We start from the raw sequence: 27,469 nt of genomic DNA on the forward strand, positions 1-27,469 counted from the left end.
CAATGGACTGCCCTGGAAATTTGTTTGTTTTGAAATGTGTTCATTAATCACATTTTGCTGAAAATGTAATACCAAGTAATTACTCCGTTGTCGACAAAGAGTCTTGTTATAGCTTTGTAGTCTCATTATAATACGTATAAATGTTTTTCATAGCAGAAAGTAGATTGGTATTTTGACAGATGACATCTGTATTCGTTGTTATACAAGAGAGATTATGAGTTCACCCTGAAGGCTAAATATAAAAGTGTCTCTATTTATATTATTAGATAAATTAGTCCATGTGCAGTGGAAATCTCGACCAGCGGTTTCAGAAAACATGTTATTAAGGTAGTTGGATTGAAAGATAAGGTCCATCTCCTCTACCTACGTAGGGTGATCACTTACTTTATTAAAATGATAATTTTTGAGACTTATAAGCTCATCACACTCGATTCGGTTATGGAAAGAAAAATGATGACGTTACGTCATCATATTTCATTTTTTTTAATCTTAACATTATGCGCAAACACTGATGAGCATCTTAAAATATCTCCGATACTCAGAAATGCATATTTTGTAAAAGCAGTGAGTTTGAAGAAACCAGAAGAGACAAATTATCATTTTTTACATAATTAACAAATAATATACAAATGAAATAAAGGAGTTAAACTATGAATATAAAAAACTTGAATATTAATTAACAAGAGATTAAATATGAAACTTAAAACAAACATTTAAATAAAGAAACGGATTAAATACAGTTACGTTACATTGCTAAAAGGTCCTCATAAAATACACGATCCGTTTCGGATTCCAGCACCCAACATCTGACTTTTGAAAAGTGTATGACGTTCTGATTTTATTGCGTTTGGCCAAGAAAACCGCAATCGCATAATTTTTCACGATAATATAACGGGCAGGCCTGGCAAGATATTGGTCGTTTGTATAATAAGTCGATAGCTATCGTCGTTCGATCCCTCCCTCAAATGTTGCAGAATTTGTTTTGGATACTGCTAGACTTAAGGCAATATTTATTCTTTGACGATTCTAACAATCACACATAACGTATATCGTCCCTAGTTTATATTGTCAATGAAAAACACACATATTCAAAACAACCAGTATACCAGTTTTGTCAATACGCTCTAGTTAAAAAAATATACCGAGGAATTTTAACATACATATTAAAAAGGAATTCTTCATATTTTATTGAAAAGCAACAGAACATTTTCATTTTCACGTGGAAATCCCTTTATTTCTTTCACGCGTATGTAATAACTCAGGCTATTCAACGAATCGAACGCTATATGAATTTCAATTGAATTGGATTATGGCAGATGAAAAAATCACCACGATAAATCTATATAAAATTCTTGACGCGCGATGAATAATGGTTCTCTTTAAATTTATTTAAGGTAAAAATAATCATTAAGTACGAGAAATGGAACATTAATCCTCAATGGCTTTCTTTTCTAAGTCATAAAACGTGACGTGATCCGATTTATAAAGCTCTCATAGCGACCTCCACCGGTTTCTTGCAAGGATTTTACTACAAATTGGTATTGGTTCCGTTATCTTACCTACAGCAAGTACTACGTTTTATATCATTTCTCAGGTATATACTAATTAATTTTACAATTATTCGGAGTGAACTCGGAGTGACAGTGAAATCTTATTAATAGATCCCGTTTTGTCCTTTAACAGATCCCTATAAAAGTATTTAAAATTTAGTCTTTGATTTCTTCAGACTTAAATATATAATTAATTTGTCGTCGTCGTCATCAGCCCATATATGTTCCCACTGTTGGGACACAGGCCTCCTATGAGGGTTCAGGCCATTATCCATCATGTTGGCCAAGTGCGGGTTGGCAGATGTCACATGTCGTTGAACTTTTGATTCTTTGACATGCCGGTTTCTTCACGATGTTTTCCTTCACCGTTTTAAGCAGTGGTGATGTTATTCACATGTGCAGACAAATTGAAAAATCAATTTATTTAGTGCATGCTCGCCCGGTCTCGAACCCCAACTTATCGATTTTGAAGTCCGAGGTTCTCACTACTGAGCCACCACTTTTTCTTTTTTTTTTATGTCATAGCGGGCAACTGAGCTGGTGGTTCGCCTGATGGTAAGCGATCACCACCGCCCATGAACATTCGCAAAGGTAGGGCCTCTGCGAATGCGCTGCCCGCTTTTTTGGGGTAAGGGAAAAGGAATGGATTAACGACTGGAAAGCAGAAATGGACTGGGACGGGTGAGGAAAAGGAAACGGGCCTCCGGCTCCCCCACTCACCGTACGAAACACAGTGGCATGCCACTATTTCACGCCGGTTTTCTGTGGGGGTGTGGTACTTCCCCGGTGCGAGCTGGCCCAATTCGTGCCGAAGCGTGCTCGACTCCAAACAAACAATAAAATGCTGCTTTTATACTACTATATAATTAATTTAATTTTGTATAATACTGTGATTAAATGTTAGAAAATATAATAATTACAAGTTTATGATGGTGGCCACAGAAAAATTACATTACTAATTATTTATAAATGGAAACTCGTCAACATCGTAAATAATTTTTTTATAATCGCGACAAAATTTTTAATTACATATTTTGTCAGAAATTTATTCAATCAGTAAGCTATGCTGTTTTTGTAATATTACTTGTTTTATTTATTTACCTGCTCATAATTATCCGGTCAATAACAATTTAATTATCAAAATTTCTATAACATTCATTTATTAAATAAGCAAATTTGAGGTCTAATACTCGTTAAGATTCAAAAAAGTTATTGCCAAGTACCTCCGTTTAAAGTAAATATGTAACCACGATTTCAATATTTCCCATCCATTCATACTAAGCCCACAATTTTCAATATACTATTTGTTTAACTGTTTCCATTCAAGGCGGTAACATTATGTACACCTCTTTCAGCCCAAGCCGGGTTTGACTTGTTTGCTTTCTTTTCACTCGATAAAACATTCAAAGAACGACCTCACATTGTTCACTCATACATACAAAGATTTGTCTACATCCGTGTGTCAATACTACAGCTAAGCGGATGTAAATTAGTCTGTTGTTTACTGTAAGCAAATAGGCGGTACGAATTGGCTAATGACAGGCTTAATTAAAGATGTATGAAATATATATTGCAACATACGTTTGTAAGCGAATTTAATTTATTTTTCCGTAAATTTAATATGACAGGCTAAGACATGACATTAACTAGAACGGAATTTTATTTTGTGATGAATGTAATTTGATATATGACTTTTCACATTCAATTTATAAATTTCGTGCTTTTATAATTCAAATAAATATTCATTTTATTGCTATCTAAATAAAAAAGTTGTATCAAAAGCTTATAAAGCTGTCATCTAAGATGTTTTACACCGTAACTATAATGAAAGCGATGTTAATATGAAATTACAACTTCAATATGATATTTTACATAGAACACGGCAACATTTCCTTCAGTTTTACATAGTTCCAGATGTCGTTCTAACTCCGCACGAATAGTTTATACTGGCCTCTTTCAGATGCAAATAATTTCGGAAAGCTTTCTCCTTTCCCTTTGTGAATAAGGAAATGTTTTCCTATCGTCATTACTATATTCTCAAAGAATCGTCGGAATCTACCTTTTTATGTCGATCACGGAATGTCTATAGAATCGAGTGAAACTTTTAAACAAAAGAAGTTAGGGGTGACAGGCTCGTGTAAACTTATTGAAAACGTTCCCGGCATAAATTCTGTTGCTATTGTGAACTTGTTAAGGTGGAGTTAAAATTACGTGGAATCTTCGGAGACGAACAAACGAGTTTACTAAATAAACTTTGATTTATTGGAGGGAGAATTTAATTTTTGACTTGTTATTTTGCGAGTTAAAGCTTGTGAATTTTGGAGTGAAAATTTGAAAATGTTTTTATTAAAATTTGTTGGCAAAATGTACGTTCTATAAAATAAGTATAATTTGAATATCAATACACAACGCTTCCATGAGTAAATATGTGGTTTTCTCAAAACTATTCGTAAATTAGTTAAATAAGCATAAAGCATTGGTATAAAGTTTCAGTTGGAAACCAACAGGCTGTTTTTTTCAAAATGTAATATTACTTATTCAATTTTAATACTAGTAATAGAAAACAAAATTTGTTCCTAACAAGCTGAAAATATCCTAGAAGCGCGTGAAAAACACTAGAATAAATAGCGCTTGCATTCCCTTTTCAACAACTCTTATCACCATTTTCATAACAAGAACGCGCTATAATAAAATAATAAATGTGGCGATGGACGTGATTATGTATTCGCTCTCACGTCCGGCGCCGGCCGCCGCGATGCTGAAATTGCGGTCATTGTTGTCCACAGAAATTTCTATACCCCATGTAATTCATATTCACCGACCGCTATAATTAATGAGTGCTAATTTAATATGAGTAAAACAGGAGGACGTTGTTTCGTGTTCTAAAATGATTTTCCGTATTTGCGTCCCTCAAAAATGTATGGGTATGCAATACCAGATAATAGATGTTTTTTATTGTATTTGTAACACATACACATATAGCAATAAGTATTACATAGTATTTTATACTTTATTATCTTTATTAAATACCTTAATAACTAATTGTTATTGCAATAATATGCGTTGACTGATAGTTATACCACAGATAACATTTTTTTTAATTATTGGCTATACTTCAATTATACACCTACTAAAAAACAAGTCAAGGTTACAAATTTTATTCCGAAAACCGAAATTATGTATAACCATACTAAATAACATAATACTAGCATATATATAGTATATACTAGCAGTCAAAAGTTCACAAAAGTATTGTTACAAACTGCTGTTTGTCACTATAGTTTATTTATTCAGAATATGAACTTACACATATTATTCCTTGATGCTGTTTCTAACAATAATTTTGTGAAGTGTTTGAAATATTTTCAAATATGTTTCAAAAATGAAATATATTAGAATGTTGTACGAATTTTTAAATTCTTATGCAAGAATGTGCTTAACTGAGATTACTGAACTGCACTTTACTGCTAATCTATACAATATCCGACTAACCATATTGTCCAACGTTAGCCAAGTTGATTAGTTCCGTGACTACACAACACATGAGTGTACCCAGGTGAAACATTACCAACATTAAACCTTTTCCGAATTAGGCCAATCGAACGATCTACCAGCTGAATTATTCGCAAACTCGAATTATCCAGCTCGTGCACTCCGATACTAAAATAAAGTGTGCCTCTTAAAGAATTCTTAACGTACCTTATTACCTAACTAAGGTTTATGTAATTTACGCGTTCCCAAAACTTGACTTCTGTTTGGAATTAATGACGCGAAGACTCCAATGTTGCCTTAATTCAACAGTTTTCTTTCTTAAAGGTGAACTAAGGCTTCATAGAGCAATAAAAGAGGGTGACTATCGATTAAGGGAAGTTTGGGGTACGGCACGTGTTGCGAATTCATTTGAAATTACTCTGAACTTGAAATGGTTTACGCAATTTGTATTAAAGTTGTTTGTAATGTCTAGCTTACATTACCACGTAGCGAACCTTGTTAAGCCGTATTTGCTTGATGTTGACCTCTCGATCGAGAGCGAGGTATTAGGTAACAAAGGCTCCCAAGAACCATTGAAGGGGTATGCAGACTAAGTAACTAGATATCAGGGCAGCGTACAAAGGCATGACTTGGTATCGAAATCTGTGAACGTTCTTTGTGATATTGAGTTATATGTGACGCGAAAGAAAATATAAAATTATAGAGTACTTCACTTTTGAAAGATTTAAAAAGGTATTTTAAGATTAATTTATGGAATTATATAAGAGTATTTTTCAAACATTAAATTATACTAATGTAGGTATAATATATGCAGTTTATGAGACATAAGACAAATATCTGCCTTATTTAACTCAGTGAAATAAGGATTCATTTAGTCAGGTTGATTAAGTATTGACAAGAGCTTTATAATTACAGAAATCAAAATTGTGAACGAAATCAAATTTTGTCGCCAATAATTGCTATATGCGAACATTTACAATTTATTGATATTATTATATTAGGGTCTTTCAAACGTGTTAATATATCATTCGGGATAAATTTAATGTTCATAATTAAAAGCGTGCTTTCTATGTTTTATAGTAATATCTTTGAAATAAAGTGAAAAGTTCCACTTTAGCCTCATGTTGCCACTTTTTAAGAGTGCTTGAATGGACATAAAAAGACACTTCGCAGGAAAGGAAGCCGAGCTTCACAATTAAAAAACCAAGCCTTGGTACTAACGAAAATTCTCGCATACTAAAAGGCTACAAATTAATTTATTTTTTAAGGTAAACTTTTCAGGCTTGCTTGTTGAAACGCTAAAAAGGGGCAATTAGGTGTCTTTGAGGTGGGCGTTTTAAATTATTGCATAAAATTCGCTTAATTATTTCATAATTAATTAGCGATTTGGGTTTAATTTAAATTAAATATTATGCAAAGTTTTATGTCATTTCACGTTTGCGATGCAATGGTATAAATAAGTGGTGGACAAAAGTTCTGAAATAATATTATTAGTAACATATACATATAAGTTCATGAAGTATTTGATAAAAGTACTCCATTATTCTACAAGACAATAAAATTATTTGACTTTTAGAATTTTGTATGGCTTTTTCCAATAACTTTACAAGTCAATATCTATTATAATTACTGCGCGCGTGCAATTAACATACATCAAAGAGTTTCGTCTAATGAGCCAAGAGACGGCGAAGGTGAAATTTTAATGAAATTGTACATCGAGCCGTTGTAATTACCACCTTTTCTCTCTAGCTACCTCTCAAGTTAATTAGCTCTGAATTAAAGGTAGTGCTGGTAATGATTTCATCTCTTTTATAGGAGAACTGAATGATGTTCTTCGGTGTTTTGTTTTCATTCGACCAACCATTTAATTTGGGAGACTTGTTAAGTATGTTTGTGCTATTTTTAGATAAAATAATTTTTCCCTTGATTTAAAAAAATGTATGCAGTTGTGTAGTTTGATTGTGCACGGCGAATTTCGACACATATTTAGAACCCTAAACTTACAAGACTTACCTCAAATTACTTATGGACAAAAATATAATTATACGATCATACATCAAATAAAAAAAAAAATGGTGTTTACAAATTATGATTTTTTGTTTCAATTTTTAAATCATATAAGATTATTTTCAAAGGGTACAATATTATTAATATTTAAATCTTAAGATAAGCTTCTTAGTTCCATAAATCTAAAGTTATAAGTAAAAAAATATTCATTTAAATCTCCTATACATAGGTACTATACTATATATACATCTATTTAAATGCAATTATAATATATTCAAAATGATAAAATGTGTCTTTTGTTCCAAACTCATTTCAAAAACAAACGAATTATTGACGTATACAAAATTAATTAGTGTCATAAATAAAAAAAATACAAAGGAAATATCCGGAGGCAATTTAATCAACTTTTGTTCCATTGTGTACAAAAATGCATGTGACATATACGGGCTATAAGTCATTCCGAGTGCTACCCCAATTGCTCTGAATTTATTATGAAATGCAATTTACTACGTTTTAATTATTACTGAAATTTCACAACGATTGTTTATCTACACTCCAGAGATATTGTTTCGCAGTAAAATTTTAGTATGGCCTTTAATTGAGGGAGGGACTTATAGTCGATACAATGTTGTTAGTTTTTCCGATTAAATTTTGTCTATTTTATTTAGTTCACAATAAAATATATAAATTGTGTAATTTGTAGAATTATGAATAACCAAATTAATCTGTTACAAATATCCTATCCCTTTCACGTTATTAGCAACAGAAAACGTCGCTATCATTTTGAGAATTTTATTGAAATCCCAACGATGTCTGCGGCATGCACCACTTGTAGTTAGATTGAATATTTCAATCCCTAACAAAAGTACATAAATACTTCGTATAGCCGCTGCAGCTCCGCAAAAGTTTTAAAAGCCCGGATGCAATTAAACGAGATACGAATCAAAATGAATTTTCAATCTATCCACGATTTCATTCACGTTGAAGTGAAATTTTGATAGCTCAATAATGAATGCATTTTCAGGCCTGTTTTTCTGCTTTTGTGAATTATAATGATCGGCGTTTAAAAATTGTACCTACCTGAGTTTGGCCCGCGGCTTTTGGAAATTGTTAGTTCTTGGTCAATTTTACATTAAACTATCAGGTTGTAATAACCTATACGTGTCGAAGTAGTGCTAAATAAAACCTTTATTGTTATATTTTATGTATATGTTTATTGTTATAGTTTATATGTTGAAGTATGTTCACATTTCATAATATATATATATATATATATATAATAATTGGAATCTCGGAATCGGCTCCAACGATTTTCATGAAATTTAGTATATAGGGGGTTTCGGGGGCGATAAATCGATCTAGCTAGGAATTTTTTTTAGAAAATGTCATATTCGTGTTTTATTCGTGTTTTTTTTCCTGACATCTATTGGTGAATAATATATTGGTGTACTATTTTGCTTCGTAGATAGCTGGACAACTGAAATAACACATAGGCACTTTTTATACCGATATTCCTACGGGATACGGACTTACGCGGTTTCAACCGCGGGTCACAGCTAGTGAGTTCTAATAAAAATAAAAGATGCCGTTGCAAACCGCTGCTTCACTTCAAATTATCCTCGCTGTATACAAACTATAAAGCCCATCCTTAATTGCATTAACCTTATCCTCAATAAAGGCTATCTCCATTTCTCTGATGATATTTGGCTCGAAATGGCTCAAAAGGCATCATTTGGTACAACGGTAACGATTTGTAACTGTTTTGGCTTTGCGAGCCGTGGTAATGAAGTTAGACACTTATATTTTAGCTCCGTGCCCACTTAATGTTTGCTAATGTTGGAAAGTTGAAGGTATAATTAGGTACATGAAAACGGAATATTATGCAGAGACTCGGTTTTGTTCATTATATCTAACGGTAATATAGGCATTTCCAACAGATGATTATAGTTGAAATTAAAAAATCTTTTATTTGATTTAAATGTTATTATTTAGGTGGTTTGCCTTTAGCCGTGACCGCACAGACAGGGCGGCTTGCTTATCGCCTAGGCGCTGGGTTCTAGAGCCTAGCGGCTTGAATTCTGGTTATTTGCTAGCTAACCACTAAATTCATAATGCGGCCGACACAGTCACCAACATTTCATATCATTTTTTTACTTAGCTACTAGAGCCTAGATACTTACTAGCTAGGCTCTAGTCGATAAGCACGTCTAAGCGGCCACAGCCTAAATTTTTTTTCGGACTACCATTGTTTGCTTATTTTAAACGTTTTATCTTTATATGGTATCAGTGTATAGTTTAACTTTATTTTATCAACCAATAAGACTTCTCTTCATTCTTTCAAATCACGTAGAAGTATTCGGTACCGAGATACGGCTGTTATTCGACCATAGGATTTTCGCAAGTACTCTTTCAATCTTAATCTTCTTTATTAGCGCAGTTGAAGATCAAGCTAATGAATATTTATTTCAGTTATAGCACCCCGCTCTTAATAGTGGTGGAGAGTAGGGCTCCTGGGAAATTACACGTAAAAGAAAATGTGATAGCTGGCCGTGTGTCTAATGGTTAGCAAGTTATAAGCGACGAAATGGTTTTGTAATATTTGTAAATAAAGAAATTATACGTATTAAATATAACGTTTATAATCATCTATGCTTTGAACAAAAGAAAGGTCACAAATTTTCTTCCCTTTCCGTTATTTCTTCTGTTTTGTTGTGAATAATCTGACTAAAGAAAACGGATAACGGATCGGATCGGATCGGATCGGATCGGATAAACGGATAGGGATCTTGAATGGGTTCAGAAAATTCTATTTAAATTTGATAATTGGGAAACCCTTTATTACATAAAAAACACAAAAAATAAATATCTCACCGATGATCTTGTACAATATCCATTAGATATAGATAATTTTTCCACCCTCAAGCTGGCTGGCGTTAGGGAAATTTCTTATATTGGTTTAAAATTGGACAATTAAGTAAGAAATCGCTGTGAATCATGAACAGGATCATAAAGATTGTTGTTAAACTGGGATAATACCATTTTGCAATTGTTTAAAATACCCGTAATCTTCATTTAGGGATGTACACAAAAAATTTATTATTATTGCATTTTACATTATATCCGCTTCAGTATATTACTTGCATCTATTCATCGCTTTATGATTAAATCTGTGGTCACCCTCCTTTTCCAATTAATCCACAAGTCAAGTGGGATCGCCGTTTTTATTGTCGGAAATCGGTTTGCAAAGCAAATTCCTTGCCGAATTACTAACATAAATTCTCGTAGCAGAAACAAGAAAAATGTGGCGCTTAATATTTATAACTATGTACCATGGAACAATACTCATTAATTCTGGTTAATATTTATGTGCCAATGGTTCGGTTTTTCTTATAAGTACCAAATGACTCAAGGTTAAATGCATGTTGCTTGAAGCAATCTTATATTCATTGAATGATGTTACGTCTTATAAATGTATTAGCTTTTTCACAAAAATATGATGACCGTCGTGTCGTTAAGACGTTGATTATTATAATTTAGACGAAAGAGTCTTTTAGATCTTTTACAGAATTTAAAACTTGTTTTCAATGTTGGTTATTCATTACTTTTATTTCTGTTTCCCTTAATTTACGTATTTGTAGATAAATTTGTTTTACACGACATTACCACCACTATTCATATTTCATTATCTATAGGCTAAAAGTATGAGTATAACATTTGCATTAGTTAAATAAATTTGCCCTAAAACTGCCAACAAAGATTCCAAAGTTCGTCTTCATTTCAATGTTTTCAATTACGGTTACAGCCGAGCTCAGTAAAAGGGGTGAAACAGTTCTGCTAATGGTTTTCAGATCAATGCTAGCACTACTCTGTAACCCCAGGTTGAAAGGAGGTAATTTATCTAGTTCTTACGTCTATTTGAATAAGATGAACGACACCGGTTTTAACAGTAAGTATGTAGTTTAACAGAAGGATACATTATTTACATGAGTAGTATTTTGTTTCCTTTTTTGGAAAGAATTATTAGTAAATTCTTGTAAAGTTATTGATATCATACTATGGATGGAGAATAGTGTATCTAAAGACATATGAATTGTTAAGTATCATTGATTTGATCTTTTAGTCATTTATTGTTGAGTTTGCCGGAATCAGACATTTTCATAATGGCTATAACGTAATTTTAATTGTAATGCCAATTTATAAAATGAATTCTCTATATTATGCAAAAAAAACATACAGATAAAAGTAGTAGGTACAAAAAAAATAATCAATAGCACGACAGGCGGTCTTATCTTCTAAGCAGCGATCTCTTCCACACAACTTGGTGGACAAGGGTAAGAACTGTATATTTATGAAACACGGCAGGACAAGAAATAAAAAATTAAAACAAATTGTGATAAAAATTCAAGTCACTAATGATGGGTTACTATAACGCTGGATATTACAAACGATAATTCATATTAATTTTCAAAAGACAAATACACTATTCTACGAGGCGACTAATCAGTAGTTCATTTTCACATAAATTACCATCAATTTTAGAACACCGCATAGCACTTACAGTCTTCAATACATGAATATTGAATACATAATATGCGAGGTTGGCACATGTAATCAATAGTTTCCCTCACCCAAAGACAGTACCTATATGATGGATTAATAAAGGCACATTATGCACATAATAAGTAGGCTGTATACAAAATTTACATAAAGTTTAACACATCACCTGTACAAGAAGATGGATCACCGCTATTCATTGAGGCGTGGATTGAAAGCTAAGCCAAGCTCGTTCATCAACCCATATGTAACATTAGTTTGCAGGATATGAAAGTATGTTACTATAAAAGTGTGGCAAGTTGAGTTTCTTTGAGAAATCAAAGTGGAATGACGGCCGTTTCTTGTTAGGTTGAATTGCGGTATACAGTGTTATGTTTGTTCGTTCACAATCAAATTTTCAAATTGCAAAATTGTTTTAAAAATCCTTGCTTCATTCAACACATTTACTTTGCTCATAAATATTGTGTATAGTGGTAGTCGAGCATGCTTCGGCACGAATTGGGCCAGCTCGCACCGGGGAAGTACACACACACAGAAAACCGGCATGAAATAATAGCTCAGAGGTCTGAACCTCTGCGAATGTTCATGGGCGGTGGTGATTGTTTACCATCAGGCGAACCACCAGCTCAGTTGCCCGCTATGACATAAAAAAAATATATATTAATATATATAGACATAAATATTACTCAATACACTTCAACTTGACTAATTAATCGACTTTGTAAATATGAATTATATTTAAATATTATCTAACTATTACTCGGTAGTAATACACCTTGCGTTAAAAAAGAAAAATTACATAAATATTTGACCGAGTTGCACACTCAGTAAAATCGTTATATATTTTCTTCGATTATGAGAAGAAAGATGTAATAGGTATTTCTCTGAAATGCAAATGAAAAGACGAACCACATAACCTATATAATAAACTACAATTCCCAGAGACCTTTACGTCATCAAAATTATTCCTACATCACTAAATTTAATATCATAAAAAGCAATCAATAATCACGACCATTGTTAATATTATTTCTAAACTCAATTGGATTTACAATTTCCTGTTATAAATTGTACTAATACCATCCACCACAAATCGAATAATGTCCAAACCGTAATGGCGTACGGGCTGATTTAATTTCATTAGCTATTTTATTGTAGCGACCGCAAACACTTCATGATGTTGCCTGCATTGTCACACCACATTATGCACGGATATATTTTATTATCCAGTTTAATAAGCCATTGGAGGACGTAAAATATCATTTGCAATAAGGCTGCGGTCCATTTTGTGGAAGTACTGTAATTAAAAATTGTTAATTAATGTTAATTGTGAATGAGTCATTGTTAATAGTGATATCGTCGTTTGTGTGATATTTCTGAAAATATAACTGTTTGAATGTGATGTTTGTCATTAACGCAGTATTTATTGTTATAAGGCGTTATGATTGCCATTATTATGGATGTTATTAGACTAACTACACTATAACAAAGTATTTTCTGTGACCATAGGTAACTGAAAATAAACATAACTGCAAATATGTTGAAATAAATTACGAAGCGCAAGCAATTCGTGAAGCAGTCACCATATGTATAATATTTGAATTTAACATAAATATTAAGCATAGACATGGGAATATTTATTTTGAACAGCGATGCATATCCATTGCTTAGTCGAGTTCGAAATATGGAGTACTTATAAATTTTCAACGTTTTATGTATCCTCCTGTCTTTTAAAACATATTTAATACAAAATGTTTGAACGTGTGTCATGGGAGAATATTTTTAGAGTTAAACATAACTATCGATATCTATATTTTTTCATTGATTCTGCGAGCAAAGTCGTGTGCGAAAGCTATATACTATATAGTTAATTATAAATGATGAATGAATATTAATAGTAAAAGATCACAAAGCAGTATATGGAACTCTTCGCCATTCAAGACGAGATAATTAAAATTTATTGATTTAAACGAAAAAAAGAACCATTCGTCTTTTCGAATGTTTATCATCAAATAATAATCTAAGGAAATTAACATTTTAATGTTAGTAAATATGGGAAAATAAAGGAATTTTAATTAAATCCAATTACTTAATGATCACCGGTGAAGGCGGGAGTATAAATCTTTAATGCAATCCAAATTCAATTACTACGGTTTACTTTACGTAATGGGCGGCCCTTTGTCGCTGCGAGTTGATTTAATTCGTGTTCGTTTGGACATAGAATTGTAGCAATTGAGTGGACTTTAAAATCATTCGTGTAAGGATCGGTAAAATCAACTTCTCGAGGAATCTGCAGAATATATCCTCTGTAATCCTACTCCTAATATTATAAATGCGAAATTTTGTAAGGATGTGTGTGTGTTTGTTGCTCTTTCACGCAAAAACCACTGAAACGATTGCCATGAAATTTGGTACGTAGACAGGTGGACAACTGGAATAATATTATGTAGGCAACTTTTTATCCCGATATTCCTACGTGGTACGGACTTACGCGGGTGAAACCGCGGGGCGCAGCTAGTGTAGGAGATATATCTAAGTTATAGAGCCCATTTCTACAGAAACAACGCTCATTGTACTTGAGCAAACAAAAAAGTACAACAGTTTGATGAAAAGAACAGCAATTAGTACGTTAATTTCTTACTAGCACAATAATGTCTTGTTTAATTGCTCTCTAGTATTAGGAATCTAATATATAACAAAACCTGACAGCTATTTCTAGTGATCTTAGTTGGCGTAGCTTTCAATATCACAAATGTATGCATGATGTAAGGTATGATGAGAATTTAATATTTTCGATAATTATTTCTTAACACTATAAATATCTTACAATTTATTTCTATATAAATACTTGCTATTGCGTGAGGAAACCGGCATGCCGGAGAATAAAAAATTCGACGACATGTGACATCTACCAATCTGCAGTTGGCCAGCGTGGTGGATTATGGCTGTGTCCCAGCAGTGGAAACATATATGGATATGTTTTCACTGCTGGGATCATCATCAGCCCATGCTGATGATGATGACTTGCTACGACGGTCACAAATAAAATAGTTGTAGTAAGGAGTAGCTTATAGTCTTTCCCAAGGTCTGGACTTAAACCTAATTGTTCTAAAAAGCATGGTAGGTCCTTTCCCAAGTTCAGCTCCATCTTTATATCAAATTTCATCAAAATCGGTTTTACAATAACGAACTTTCATCCCCTATTTCAACCCCTGGTACCCTTTTTTCGCGATAAAAACAGTCTATGTCCATTCTTGGGTATTAAAATATCTCCATACCAAATTTCATGCAAATTGGTTCACTGGTTTAGGCGTGATAAAGTAACAGACATACAGAGTTACTTTCACATTTATAATATTAGTATGGATGAACAATTTGGTAGTTTGTGGAATAAATGCGATACAATGTTTGCTAATTAAAAAAAAATATAGTTTTAGTATATATATACTACTTTTTTATTTAATATATTCATTATTTTGATCTACTACATCTATTTATTGTTATAGTAGTGTCAACAATAAATTATTGTTACACATGAATATTATTGTTGTGGTTTATTCCAAGCAGCTTAAAACTTTGTATGAATTCAGATGTCACGTCTACTTACCTCTTTTCGGGGGAGGGCCAATCAAAAACTCACCCAAAAATTGTTTACATTAACTTGTCCAAGTTCGGTTAATTTGTGCGCATATTTGGTCGAAGCGGGAGACTTCGGGAATAACATTGTGGCAAAATGAGATTTGTTTTATCTTCCATACGAAAAGTTTTTCCGAGACCGTGTTCCAACACGTTCGCAACACAAACAAGAGATATAAGCGGTCGAAAATTGCGTCTCTTTATTACGAGGGTAAGCGGGTTTCCTGAACTTTCTTTTATGAAATCTCCGCGACGGCTATTTAAATAAGACTATCTTGGTACTGTAGCTGAGTGTCGACTGTAGTAAAGTAATAGATTTAAATTTTAATTTGTTTCATAATGAAAGCTAGCTAGCGAGATTTTTTATACTCGTTAGTTCGCTGAATCGCTTTCTTTTTGGAAATACAAGATAAGTGAGTCTAGAGCAATAAAACTGCTATATACGTTTATACGTACCTAGATCACCGTCATACATTATGTGAAGTTTTAACTCTGAAAAGGACTGAGAAGACGAGCGACAAGGCCGAGTAAAAATAAGGTTTTACCTATACATAAGGAATAAATATCACAAATTAAGATGATAGACTCGTGAAAAAGTACTAATTTTCGGCCATGAACATTTATAATTTCATTACAACGTTTCGCGATAAAGTTGCCGTGAAATATCATAATTGATATAATTAATCTAATAAAATAATCGGAATTATTAAACTCGCCAAGTAACATCAACAGTTTTATAACTTCTTTATTACTTCGAAACTCGATTTACTGAGAAAAATGGTCCAAGTTTACTAGTTCTAGATGAATGGAGCTTAAATCTTATTAGCGATATTACGTTAAACGCTGTTTTCCCTTGGCTCTGTCTTGCTATATTTTATAAGAAATTGTATTTACTTTTGTTTCAGTGTATTATGGCACAGAAATGCAATCATCAACCATACTAGCTAGCGAAGTGTACTAACGAAGAAATATCTTGTTACCGTATTTAAATAAGAGATAAATATCCTACATGTTACACGGGCATAAAACATCTAATTTAGTTTTTAGTCACAATTCGAAGACGTGTGATTGAAATATGTTTATATGTCAGTGGGTATTCATTCCTTTATGCACGTTAGTAATGTATGGAATTTTTCCTTTCACAGAGTACTGAATTCAATTAATTCTACCATACATATAGAAATCAGAAAGGGTATTACTTATCTGTGCGAAAAAACAAATTGTGAGGTACGTAGGTATTCTGTATTTGTTAACTTTGCATGGAGGGTACATTAAACTATTTGTAATTTGTACGCGCGCCCTTTTTGTCTTTCTCTTGGAAATAAAACGTGGCACCAAACAGTTCGTTTTACTAACTCCCGAAATATCACATTGGCGACGAGGATTGAACAAAATTTACGCATTTAAATTATCAAGAAGAAAAGTGGTTTATATAATATGTCGATTGGTAAGATATCGGAATTTAATGTACATCAAAATGATTGGACTTTGTACGTGGAACGTTTGGAACAATATTTCATCGTAAATAAAATACCAAAAGATTTGTGCCCACCTCAATTACGATTATAGGCACGGAAAGTTACGAATTACTTGTCAATTTATGTACACCGGTCAGACCGAAAGATAAAAAGTATCGTGAAATATCCAAGCGAAAGCCAAGCCAACTCGCGGAAAGATATAAGTTTCATCAACGGAAGCAAAAATATAATGAAACCATTTCGGAGTACGTAGCGGTGCTAAAGAAAATGTCGAAGATATGTGAATATGGTACGCGGTTAAAGGAAAGTTTGAGACATAGATTGGTGTGTGGATTAGCCAGCGAGGTTATCCGCCAGCGTTTATTTGCGGAAAGTAACCTCGACTTTAGCAAGACATGCAAAATTGTAGTGAGTATAGAAGCTGCGGAAAGAGAAGTAGTAGAAGGCGGATCGAGTTTGGTTCAAATCGACTCATGGCGGATTGTCAATTAATGAGGACCGAGTCACGTCATTACAATAACTACAAGGAGGATATTGAGAAAGTTGCTGGTGTGGCCCGTGTGGTGGAGAGCGCGGGGCAGCGTCGAGCATCGATCGATGGGTCGGGGCCTCGTCACGCGGGTTCCATGTAATGGAGGCTACAGCTCATCCCATCGGGTCCGGGCGGCGCCTGGCCCGTCGTCATGCAAGGAAAAAATTTAAGCGGTACGTTTGCCGCATTTGCAACAAACCGTGTAATATAAGATTGAAATACTATACTGGTGAAGTTGTATGTATGTTCACTAGGGGTCATAAGACTTACAGTTAAATATAGAAACATGTGTAAAGTCATAGATTTGTACGTAATCGATACTGGAAAAACAATGTTATTGGATCAATGATGCCCGAATTAAAAATACAATCCGTTGTAAATTACGATGTTGCAATTAATTTTAACAAGTTTAATTTAACTGATTTCAGCGCCAGTTATTGTAACGTTTTCGCGGAGGGTTTGGGCCGCTTTACCGGCGGCAAAGTGAGCATTCATGTGAGGGACGGCGCGAGGCCTGTGTTCCTGCGCGCGTGGCCGCTCGCGGGTGCGGGTGGAGCGCGCGCTCGACCAGCTGGTGGCAGACGGTAGGATGGTAACATTAGAATTATACTAATTATATTGAATTAAGTGATCGAGGTTGACCGTTATCCTTTACCGAGGGTCGAAGATTTATTAATTAAATTAAAAGGGGATAAGAGATTTGATAAAATTGATTTGTCGCAGGCCTATGCACAATTTGAGTTAGACGATTCTCTTTTTTTTTTCTTGAAGATATAAAATGTTTTACAACTGGAGATAATATTCTTATGACGAATTTAAGCCTTATTTTCAAAGACGTATGGAGTTATATGTTGAATCGGGTTGCGTTATGTAGGGTTACCGCGTAATCGTTCCTCGTGAATTACAATCAATTGCATACCAGCCATATGGGCATAGTTAAGATAAAGTCATTAGCGCGTAGTTATGAATGGTGGCCGGGCATAGTCATCAGATCAGGGGCCACCACCACCATGACAAACCTTTTCTACGGCATATCACCCGGCGTCTAACGGTGCGGCTAAGATGGCGGTAAGATCTTGAAAGCAGGCTATTAAAAAAGCGTTTAAAGATAACTTAGACGTGGATGCGGCGTTGCAAACTTTTTTCTTACATTATCGTAACTCTGAGCATAGTACTACAGGAGAAACACCAGCAATGTTATTGCAAAAGAGGCCACTGCGATCTCGGTGGTTATTCGTTGTTAAAGGATAATGGTCAGTCCTTGGTCAGACATGTAGATGGTGCGTCGTCTGCCGCACACTTCTAATATTATCGGTTCAAGCGAAAAAGATCAGCAATCGGCCGGGGAAGAGGATACGGAAAGCGATATCGAAATAGGGAACGAGTCTCAAATTTTATAAAAGGAGAAATAGATAATTGAGCCGGGCGTAGGTTCAAGTGAACTTATAGCATCAGTTCCACCAAAAGCTCCCAGCCCAAAGCGAATTCGTAAACCAGTATTTTACCCCTTATCTATTTAATATTAATGACGTAATATATGATGAAAATCTAATAATGATTTTAATGGTAACAACTTTTATTTAACTGATTCGTTTAAATCATAAAAACTGACACAGAATAATAATAAATAAATTATTTTTATCGTAACAGACGTTCCTATCAAATACTTATAATTGGATGATTTTCTATTACTATGTAGTTGTACTTAGTAGTTAGTAGTTAATAGTTGATTCTTAGAGGATCAATATGTAAATAGTGAAGTTCTATTGAAGTTATGTTACGGTTCAAAGGCGTCACATGTATGTTGTTTCAAATATAATTTCTGAACTTTTGCCTGGGGTCGTATAAATTACCATAAATACGAAGTTGGTATATTTGTTTGATTCCTCGTATTTTTCTATGATAGAGTGGTAAAGTTTGTGTATTTACATTTAGATACTGGTTGGCTTTTGTTCGTGAAAACTTTTTGACGTTAAAATAATAGAATATGTTAATTGCTTGTAATACATTTTAATGTAAGATCAATGATTAGCTTCACACGAAATATACGAATGTCTGGACTCATGTATGGAAAGAAACATTTGCAAATATCATCACACGCTAGTAGGTTAACGTATTCGTGTGAGAATGAGTGAGCGGCATTCGAATCGATTAACTATTCTGCTAATATTTTAAATGCGAAAGTAACTCTGTCTGTGTGTCTGTCTGTCTGTTACGCTTTCATGCCTAAACCACTGAACCATTTTTTTTTGTAATTTGGTATGAAGGTAGAACTGAACTTGGGAAATGACATAGGATAATTTTCATCGCGAAAAAAATGGTAGGAGTTGGAATAGGGAGATGAAAGCGATATAACCGAATTCGACGCGGGCGAAGTCGCGGGCGGAATGCTAGTTTTAAATAGTTTGCCTTTTATTCATTAGGAATCGAAATTTATTAATTTATACATACCTTATCATATCATAGATAAATAAGTAATTGAGAGATGTCATAAAAACATGGCCATCGAAAAAGATTCTCTAATGTATTGTTAGGTTTTTATTTTGTACAAAGAAAAAAGGTTCGTATTTAATGAGCATAACAGATGCTTTTAAGCCTATTTTTGTATAAGGATGTTTTGAAGTAACACTGTCATTACAAAGCATTATTTTATAAAACTCTGTCGCTCGATTTTAATTCAAATCGTTATTTGTATTCAACGAAAATACCTCGAAACTTTTTCACCAATTCGTTCAATCCAATTAAGATGGTAAAAGATAAACCACGAATTTTTCCCAACTCAAATATAATTTTCACGTTTTTTTTTTTCACCTGACAAACCTTTTTAAGCTTAAATTTTAAGTGAGTTAATTTATCAAATAATATGTTTTTTATTAATTACTGTAATAAGTTACAAGTACATACATCAATTGAAGATATAAAGAAAATACGTTTATTATGATACAAAAACAAAGAGAAAAGATAACAAAGACAAAGGTGACTTACAGAGATACTTAAAATATATATATGCCTTATACTCAGAGTAAAACTGATTTTCAGTGCATGCCTTATGTCTTATTGACATGTGGATGTGTTCATGCTCAAACTAAAAAACCAAATTGATTGTCATATACAATACTAGCTTTCCACAAAGTATCTATACTATCCTTTCCCAAGTTCACTTCTATTTTCATACCGAATTTCATCAAAATCGGTTCAGTGGTTTAGGCGTGAAAGCATTGCAATAATAGCAAGAAATTAGCAAGCATTTCTAATATTAGTAGGGATTGCTACTTTTTATAAGCTTTAAGTTTATTTACTCAGCGTATACACCTTGATATATAGTTTGCAATAAGAGAAATGAATTACTTGAATGATTCGATTGAAATACTATGCCACTCATAAAAAAAACGAGTTAGTTTGAATTGAGAACCTTCTTAATTTTTTGGAATGTTGTTTAAAAATAATGCGTATGCCTATCTTGTTTTGGCGCCTAAACCTTACCACCGATTTGAATTTAAAAACAATTTTTTCTAAAACTTCTAAGGAGGATTATTGAAGACCCAGGGTTAAAACTGATTTCTTTTGAAACATCCACCTATGGGGTTCAAATCTATGTAAAGAAATATGAATCGCTGAATGTGTTTGTAAGCGTAAAGATCGAAAATGGCTCCACTAATTCGGGATTTTTTTTAACGTTTTTATTGAGAAAACCGTTCCACGACTGAAGCTGGGGCAGATCGCTTGTATGTGATAAAAGTATTGACTGTTTCCCGCCTGTAACCAAAAAGGATGAAAAGTGTTATTTATTTATTCAACTTTTTGACAAATTTGGAATATACATATAAGTTTCAAGTTATGCAATTTGACCAAACGGGTTTCTGTTTTTATAATAATTATTTTAATAGTGTTGTTGTGATAGAAATGTTGTTGTAAAAATACTAGTTGTATACTGCTCCTTAACTGTTTTATCTTAATTACGTCGGAAATCCAACATGAAACGAACAAGTAGGAATAATCACACGCCGACGTCAACTGAATCATAATTAGACGACAACATAGTGTGGTTTCTTTCATAATCGACTGGATTTACCTCCGTTGATAATTGTTTTAATTTTATCATGTCACTGTTTGCGGGATATTATCATTTATCTTGAATCATATAAGTGATCACATGATTCATTTTCATTGGCAATTTAATTTAATGAAAAATGAGTCGTATCTCTATAGTCATTATCCAATAAAATATATATCTATTAGTATAGAGAAGAGCCGGCAAGAAACTCTGTTATTGACCTTTTAAAATCAATTTTACATTTTAATTCTACATATGTAACATAACAGTGATGCCAAAGAACTATCCTGTGGTATTAAACAGCATTGCGCAATACGATTATAGAATACCGTGCTACCACAGATAACATAATAATATTATCTGTGGTAGCACGGTCGAATATGTACACCAAATATAGTGAGGAATGTAAAGCATAGCTGCGTTATATCATTAAATATATTCACAATCTCTCTAATGAATACTATTGTCAGCTCGGGAATCGTGTTACTGTGTCCTCGTTAAAACACGACAATAGCAACGTCGCGTTGAGACCAATTATACCATTCCTTTTGGTCACGCTCCGGTGACTCCCTTTGATGTATATTTATTGAAAAAAAAAACTTATTTTATAAAGCGTATTTCGTTATCTGCTTTGTTTGTAATGACGTATTCGTTTGGGTGAGTGGTTGTCACATGTTGTGCAGAGCGTTATTTTTTATAGTAGCATATTGTATGAAATTTTAATAGAATTTATAATCATTATAAAGGTAGATAAAACGAATACTATAGTAAAAAAGCAATACGCTTATAGAATCAACTGCAGTGTTTCACATGATCTTATACAGAGTATACGTAAGGAAATTGTGTAATCCTGGCGATCCTAATCAAGATAATAAGACAATCTAATGATATCATTGTTGTTGTCACTGATCCTTGATAAGTGAAGAAAGTTTAAATTAAATCTGTCGTGTCGTGTCGGGCAGGTGAAGCTCACCAAAAATGTCTGTAAAGGAAACCTTGTTTCCTGAACACATTATTTGATATGCTTGGTATATCAGTTCTTTGCCCATATTAATGTTTCAAACCTACGGGTAAAATCGAAGAAAGGGATTTTACAAAGATACAAACTAGGGTACAATCCCTATTTAATCCATTAGTAGGTAGGCTGTCTATAAGATGTGGGTTCGTACCGAATATTCGTAAATACTTAGTAGTAGAGGTAGCCTAGTTAACATATAATATAATAGAACATTTACATACTGAATAGAACATAAAATATTGCGTGTTTTTAACTTGGGATGAAACGTGACAATGTTAACCTGATATAACTTTTATAACAACTAACGTAACCCGAACAAATTCAAATGTATTTTGTTAGGTAAGTTGTTCCCGATATCAAACACGTGTATTCCAACTCGCACAGCTATAATTATTAAATGAAATTGTGCAAAAACGCGAGAGGAACCAGTGAGTGCTGCAAAACTTTTATTGAACTGCTAGTTCGGGTGAACTAATGTTAACTTCAAGTGTTTTGACAACGTAAACGTTGTTTGATATGTTATTTTCATAAATTTCGTTTTTGTCCATGAAACTCGTGTTTTGCATGTTTCTATATAAGAAATTTACTATTTGAAACACATTTGTAAATTGCAGAATTGTTGTTTGCTAGGAAGGGAATCTGTAAGTGCTTTGTTTAAAAATCCATTGTGTTTGTATATGGTCACATATATATAGTGTATGTTTTATACATAATGAAACATTGAATGATTTTGCTTACTTTATTTCAAGGTTATTAATAAAATATAAACAGCAAACAAAGAAAGATAAAAAACATAATTTATTTCAAGAGGACTGGAATAAAACGGAATTCCGGCGTTTCATTTTTGCCGGTAGTATATTAGTTAACCCGCAACCTCTCGTATCGCTCTCATTTAACATACGAGTGTGAAATTTAAACTTTAAAAGTACTGTCGTATTTTATGTGGAGCGCTTTCAGTATTGCCAGACTTGGGTTGGGAATTTAATAGCGCGGCTGCAATTATAGCTATAACATTGAACTACGCGTCGCTGTGTTTTGTTATTTAGAATAAATAGCAATTTCCTGTGAGTGTTTGTAGAAAACTTAAATTTATTAATTTTTTGTACACCTAACTGTTAAAAGTGTAAAATGGGAATAGATAGGTAAATCATATTCATCTTACAATAATTTTTAACATTCTCATAATACCAAATAAGAAATGGTATATTAATAGAAATAAAACAGACAAATTAAAATTTATTCATTTTATTCAATAGAAAGAACTTACTAAACAAACACACTCGTGTTTTATTGGCCAAGATGTCCCTAAGTATCCACAACAATAAAACGGGAATGCTTGGCCAGCCTCATAATAGACTTGAAGATTTAAGGTTTTCCGTCCCTACTATGTTTATTAGCCTTGCTTTCATTGCAATAAACGAGATAAATACTGTTTATAGCTTTCATTTATTATTGACAGACTAGAGGACGGTAAGCAAAAACAAAATAAACAAATACATGTAACGCCGATTCAGAAATATGTGCAGAAAGCTTCAATCAAGTCAAATTTTACATACCTTACAAGAACTAAATGTATGGTATATTTTAAAACTCAACTCGAATTCCACAACGTTCGGTCGGAATTACAATTATTGGGAAGGTCGGAACACAATTATCATCTTCAAATATTCGTACATTTTATTATTCTCTTTGTTCTAATGTTCTCCAATAATTCAGCCAGTTATTTCTACGCTACATAATTAAGTCGCATCATATAGGCGGTGAAATGTGAGAGTAGACGAGTTAAATGACTGGTGTGGCTAATTAGGTCTCCGAGCGCAATTAGGCGACTTCTCGACGGAGATAAAACCACAATAGTGATGCAGATGCATTCGCTTCATTTTGTTTTACGTCAACAGATTAAGTTAAGGAGAACATTTTAAACACTCGCTCTGGCTTTTAACTCAAAAGGGAAATGTTTTAATTGCATGCAATTTAAGACGTTCACTTGTTTTAGTGTATTGTCGTTGACAATCTGTTTTATTTTCATGCTGAGATGTTGTTAGTTGTTTGGAATATACAATTCTGAAATATCGCTGTTATAATAACAGTGATACATTTTAATGATCGTTTTCCATGGGTATCAGTTTGTTGGTATAAATAAGGCGGTTGTAGAAGGTTCATAATAAATTTATTTGCTATGGAACTATATATGAAATGTTATGTGAATCAGGATGGATAGACAATTCTTTATTATTAAATAACTTTCTTTTTGAGATATGACCCATTCTAGGTCGTCTCTCAGGTCTAAAACTATCTTAGTACCAATAGTCATCCAAATTGGTTTAAGCGTAAAGAAGAGATAGACAAACAGACAGACGGATAGACAGAGTAACTTTTGCATTTACAATATTAAGTAGGAATCTATTTAGGTCACAATATCTTAATATTGTGACCTAAATAGATTACCTGCTTAATATTCTTATATATAACTTCGAACGAACAAACACCATGTATTGTATGTAATTTATAATAAACAATTATTTATGGAACAAGTAAAATGTGAAAATATGGAACAAGTAACTCTCAATAACAACCTATTTAAACCCTAAAAAAGACCAAAAAACATTATTTTAATAAACATAAATTATATGAATATTGTATGAAATAATATGTAACATCGAAATAATGTGTTGAATTACGATTCATGCTTTTACCCGTGAGCAATTAAGGAGCTTTTAATTTTAAATGTAATATTATTGATATATTATTATTAACAGCAAAAGGTAATTTCAGAACTAAATGCATGTAAATAAAATCACCAAACGTAATATATGGCATAATGACGTTAGTTTAAAAATTAATGACTTCATTCGATGATGAACTGAAAAGCCAATCAGTTTTATGTAAGTTACTAATTGAGTTTGTTACTTCTGCTAGCTGGATCTACTAAAAAGTTCAATGGAGAGTAAATTATATCATTAATTTATACAAATGTAAGCGTTAATAAAAGTTTCTTATTGAGGTTATGTTAATTATAGGAGCCGGGAGGTTGGAGTTGGGTAAGAGGGAGCCACTGAATGCTGGAAGACTTTGGTCTTTATTCAGCATTAGATATTATTGAAGATTGAAGAAGACTCAAAGTATGTTGCATGTTTATTGATTTTGTGAGTTTTACTTTATAACTAAATTAAAGCGAAAACATGACAAAGTCGACATGGAAATATAATGGTCTATTCATAATGACGGTAGAACATGTTAAAACAGTGTGGAATTCATAACTAGTTGCTTGCCCAAATTCCGTTTGGAATTTAATTTAATGTAACGTGAAAAAATTACTGATTATCTTGCCTTTTTTACAACATTTTCAAAATTGCTTAAACAGTTTTTGAGCTTATCCATTTAGACACTCAAATTGCTCCTATTTAATGTAATTGTAATTGTATGTGTAATTGCTTAATTTGAACAATTCTCATTAGAAATACAATAAATTCCATAATTATAAAACAAAAGATAATACTTCTTAGTACATAGTTTCTGCGCATAGTTCCCGTAAGTTGCTCAGCATAGTGGGAGCCGATTAGAACTAGAACTCAGGTATAACTATTTAACATACTTGAGTACTCTAGCATTTAATTAATTGCTTCTAAAGTTAATATAATAAAACTAGTATGTGCGCACAAAGACTTGTTTATTTCAATTTATAACATGTGACATTATGTATAAAATATGGTACGTCTAGGGCAGGGAAACCTACCTTTTAAGTGTAATACATTACCGTTGATAATGCGTCTATCCATTACTTGGATTTTTTATTACAATACAATAATAAAAATTCGCCTTATTTTTATTACTGACAGCTCAATTACGACCTAACTTCTTAGAGACCAACTTCATAATTTTGATTTTTAAACTGATTATGGAGTCTAGACATATAGAAGAGGTTTACCATTTTTTATGCCAAATGGCTGTTCTAATTGAATAAAATATGTAAGACGAAAAGAGTCTATATAACATTTTATATTGCAATACATATTTCACTTGAAATGTAAGAAAACAATGATAAATATTCAATACAGACAGAAGACGTGAGACACTTAAGCATAGAAATTAAATCAAAAGTAACATTCTTTTCCCGAACAAACAGAAGCATTTTAACTAATTTCACTACATAAGTACTATTCGGGGGAAGTTCATGTCATTTTACGCAAATAAGGAAAATAAGCCTATATTGTATGTAACAGGAACGCGCGAGTAAATTGAGGAAGTTAGCTAATTTAGAAAATGGACACCCAGCGTGCAATGTATTCTTGTACACCTGTAGGAGCACACAGTAACCAAGTTAAACGACAGTTATTACCGTACCTTAGTGTCGGTTTTAAGTGAATTGGTCGGGTTTTGTGGCCGGTAAATTAAGTAGAACGCAATAAACCTAGGCTTCTCGAAAAACAGATGTGAGACCCAAATGTTTTTTCTTATCCAGGGCCAAAATGTATCATCCATCGTTGTACTATTCCCTTACATATATTTTTCGTGTATAGCAATGAGTTCAGCATTGCGGGAAATGTATCAATATGTTTCTCTTGCACTTATATTTCAAAAAAATGTAATTTAGTTAGTTTTAGTTAGCTGCATTTATCTATTTAATAGCTATTCATTGATGGAAATGCATGGGGGGAGGATTTTGTCCATCAGTGGACTTCTGGAAAGATTGTAACGCTGTGATTGATAATGTCTAAATATAAAATATAAATATATATTTATGTGTTATGATCATTCCCATGAAATCATGAAATAATCAAGGTAAATACAAATAACATTTATTATCTATTCTGATTTCTAAATTCTGCAATTCTTTAAATACATACATAATAATTTAATAATAAATTAGTAAAATATACACAAACATAAATAGAACTGAACAATTTCGTTTATTTAATATGAAAATAAAGAAACAGACCACAAATCTTCCAGAGGCGTGACCCATGTATTATGCTGTACATGACTGCAATGAGTCCAATTTCAAGAAGGGGATAATTCAAGGGGAATCGTAAACTTGGAGTCGTTCCCAGTCTACGCGTTGCATACTTTAATATGTAAATCAAATTTAGCACGTCACTTTTAAATTCAGACAAAAGACGTAATCAAATGAATGTCGAGATTGTTTCG

At 32.9% G+C, this 27,469-nt stretch overlaps 1 protein-coding gene across 1 annotated transcript in view; it reads left to right on the forward strand.

The window, feature by feature from the left end:
* The first annotated feature begins 17,348 nt into the window (after window positions 1–17,348).
* The window catches only part of LOC119839131, a 30,055-nt gene continuing 19,934 nt past the window's right edge, over window positions 17,349–27,469 (forward strand). The window contains exons 1-2 of the mRNA XM_038365338.1: window positions 17,349–17,422; window positions 17,678–17,833. Of these exons, the coding sequence (XP_038221266.1) occupies window positions 17,349–17,422; window positions 17,678–17,833 (230 nt within the window). The remainder of the gene's footprint in view (window positions 17,423–17,677; window positions 17,834–27,469) is intronic.

This window comes from Zerene cesonia, chromosome 3, assembly GCF_012273895.1.
Source record: "Zerene cesonia ecotype Mississippi chromosome 3, Zerene_cesonia_1.1, whole genome shotgun sequence".
Lineage (NCBI taxonomy): Eukaryota > Metazoa > Arthropoda > Insecta > Lepidoptera > Pieridae > Zerene > Zerene cesonia.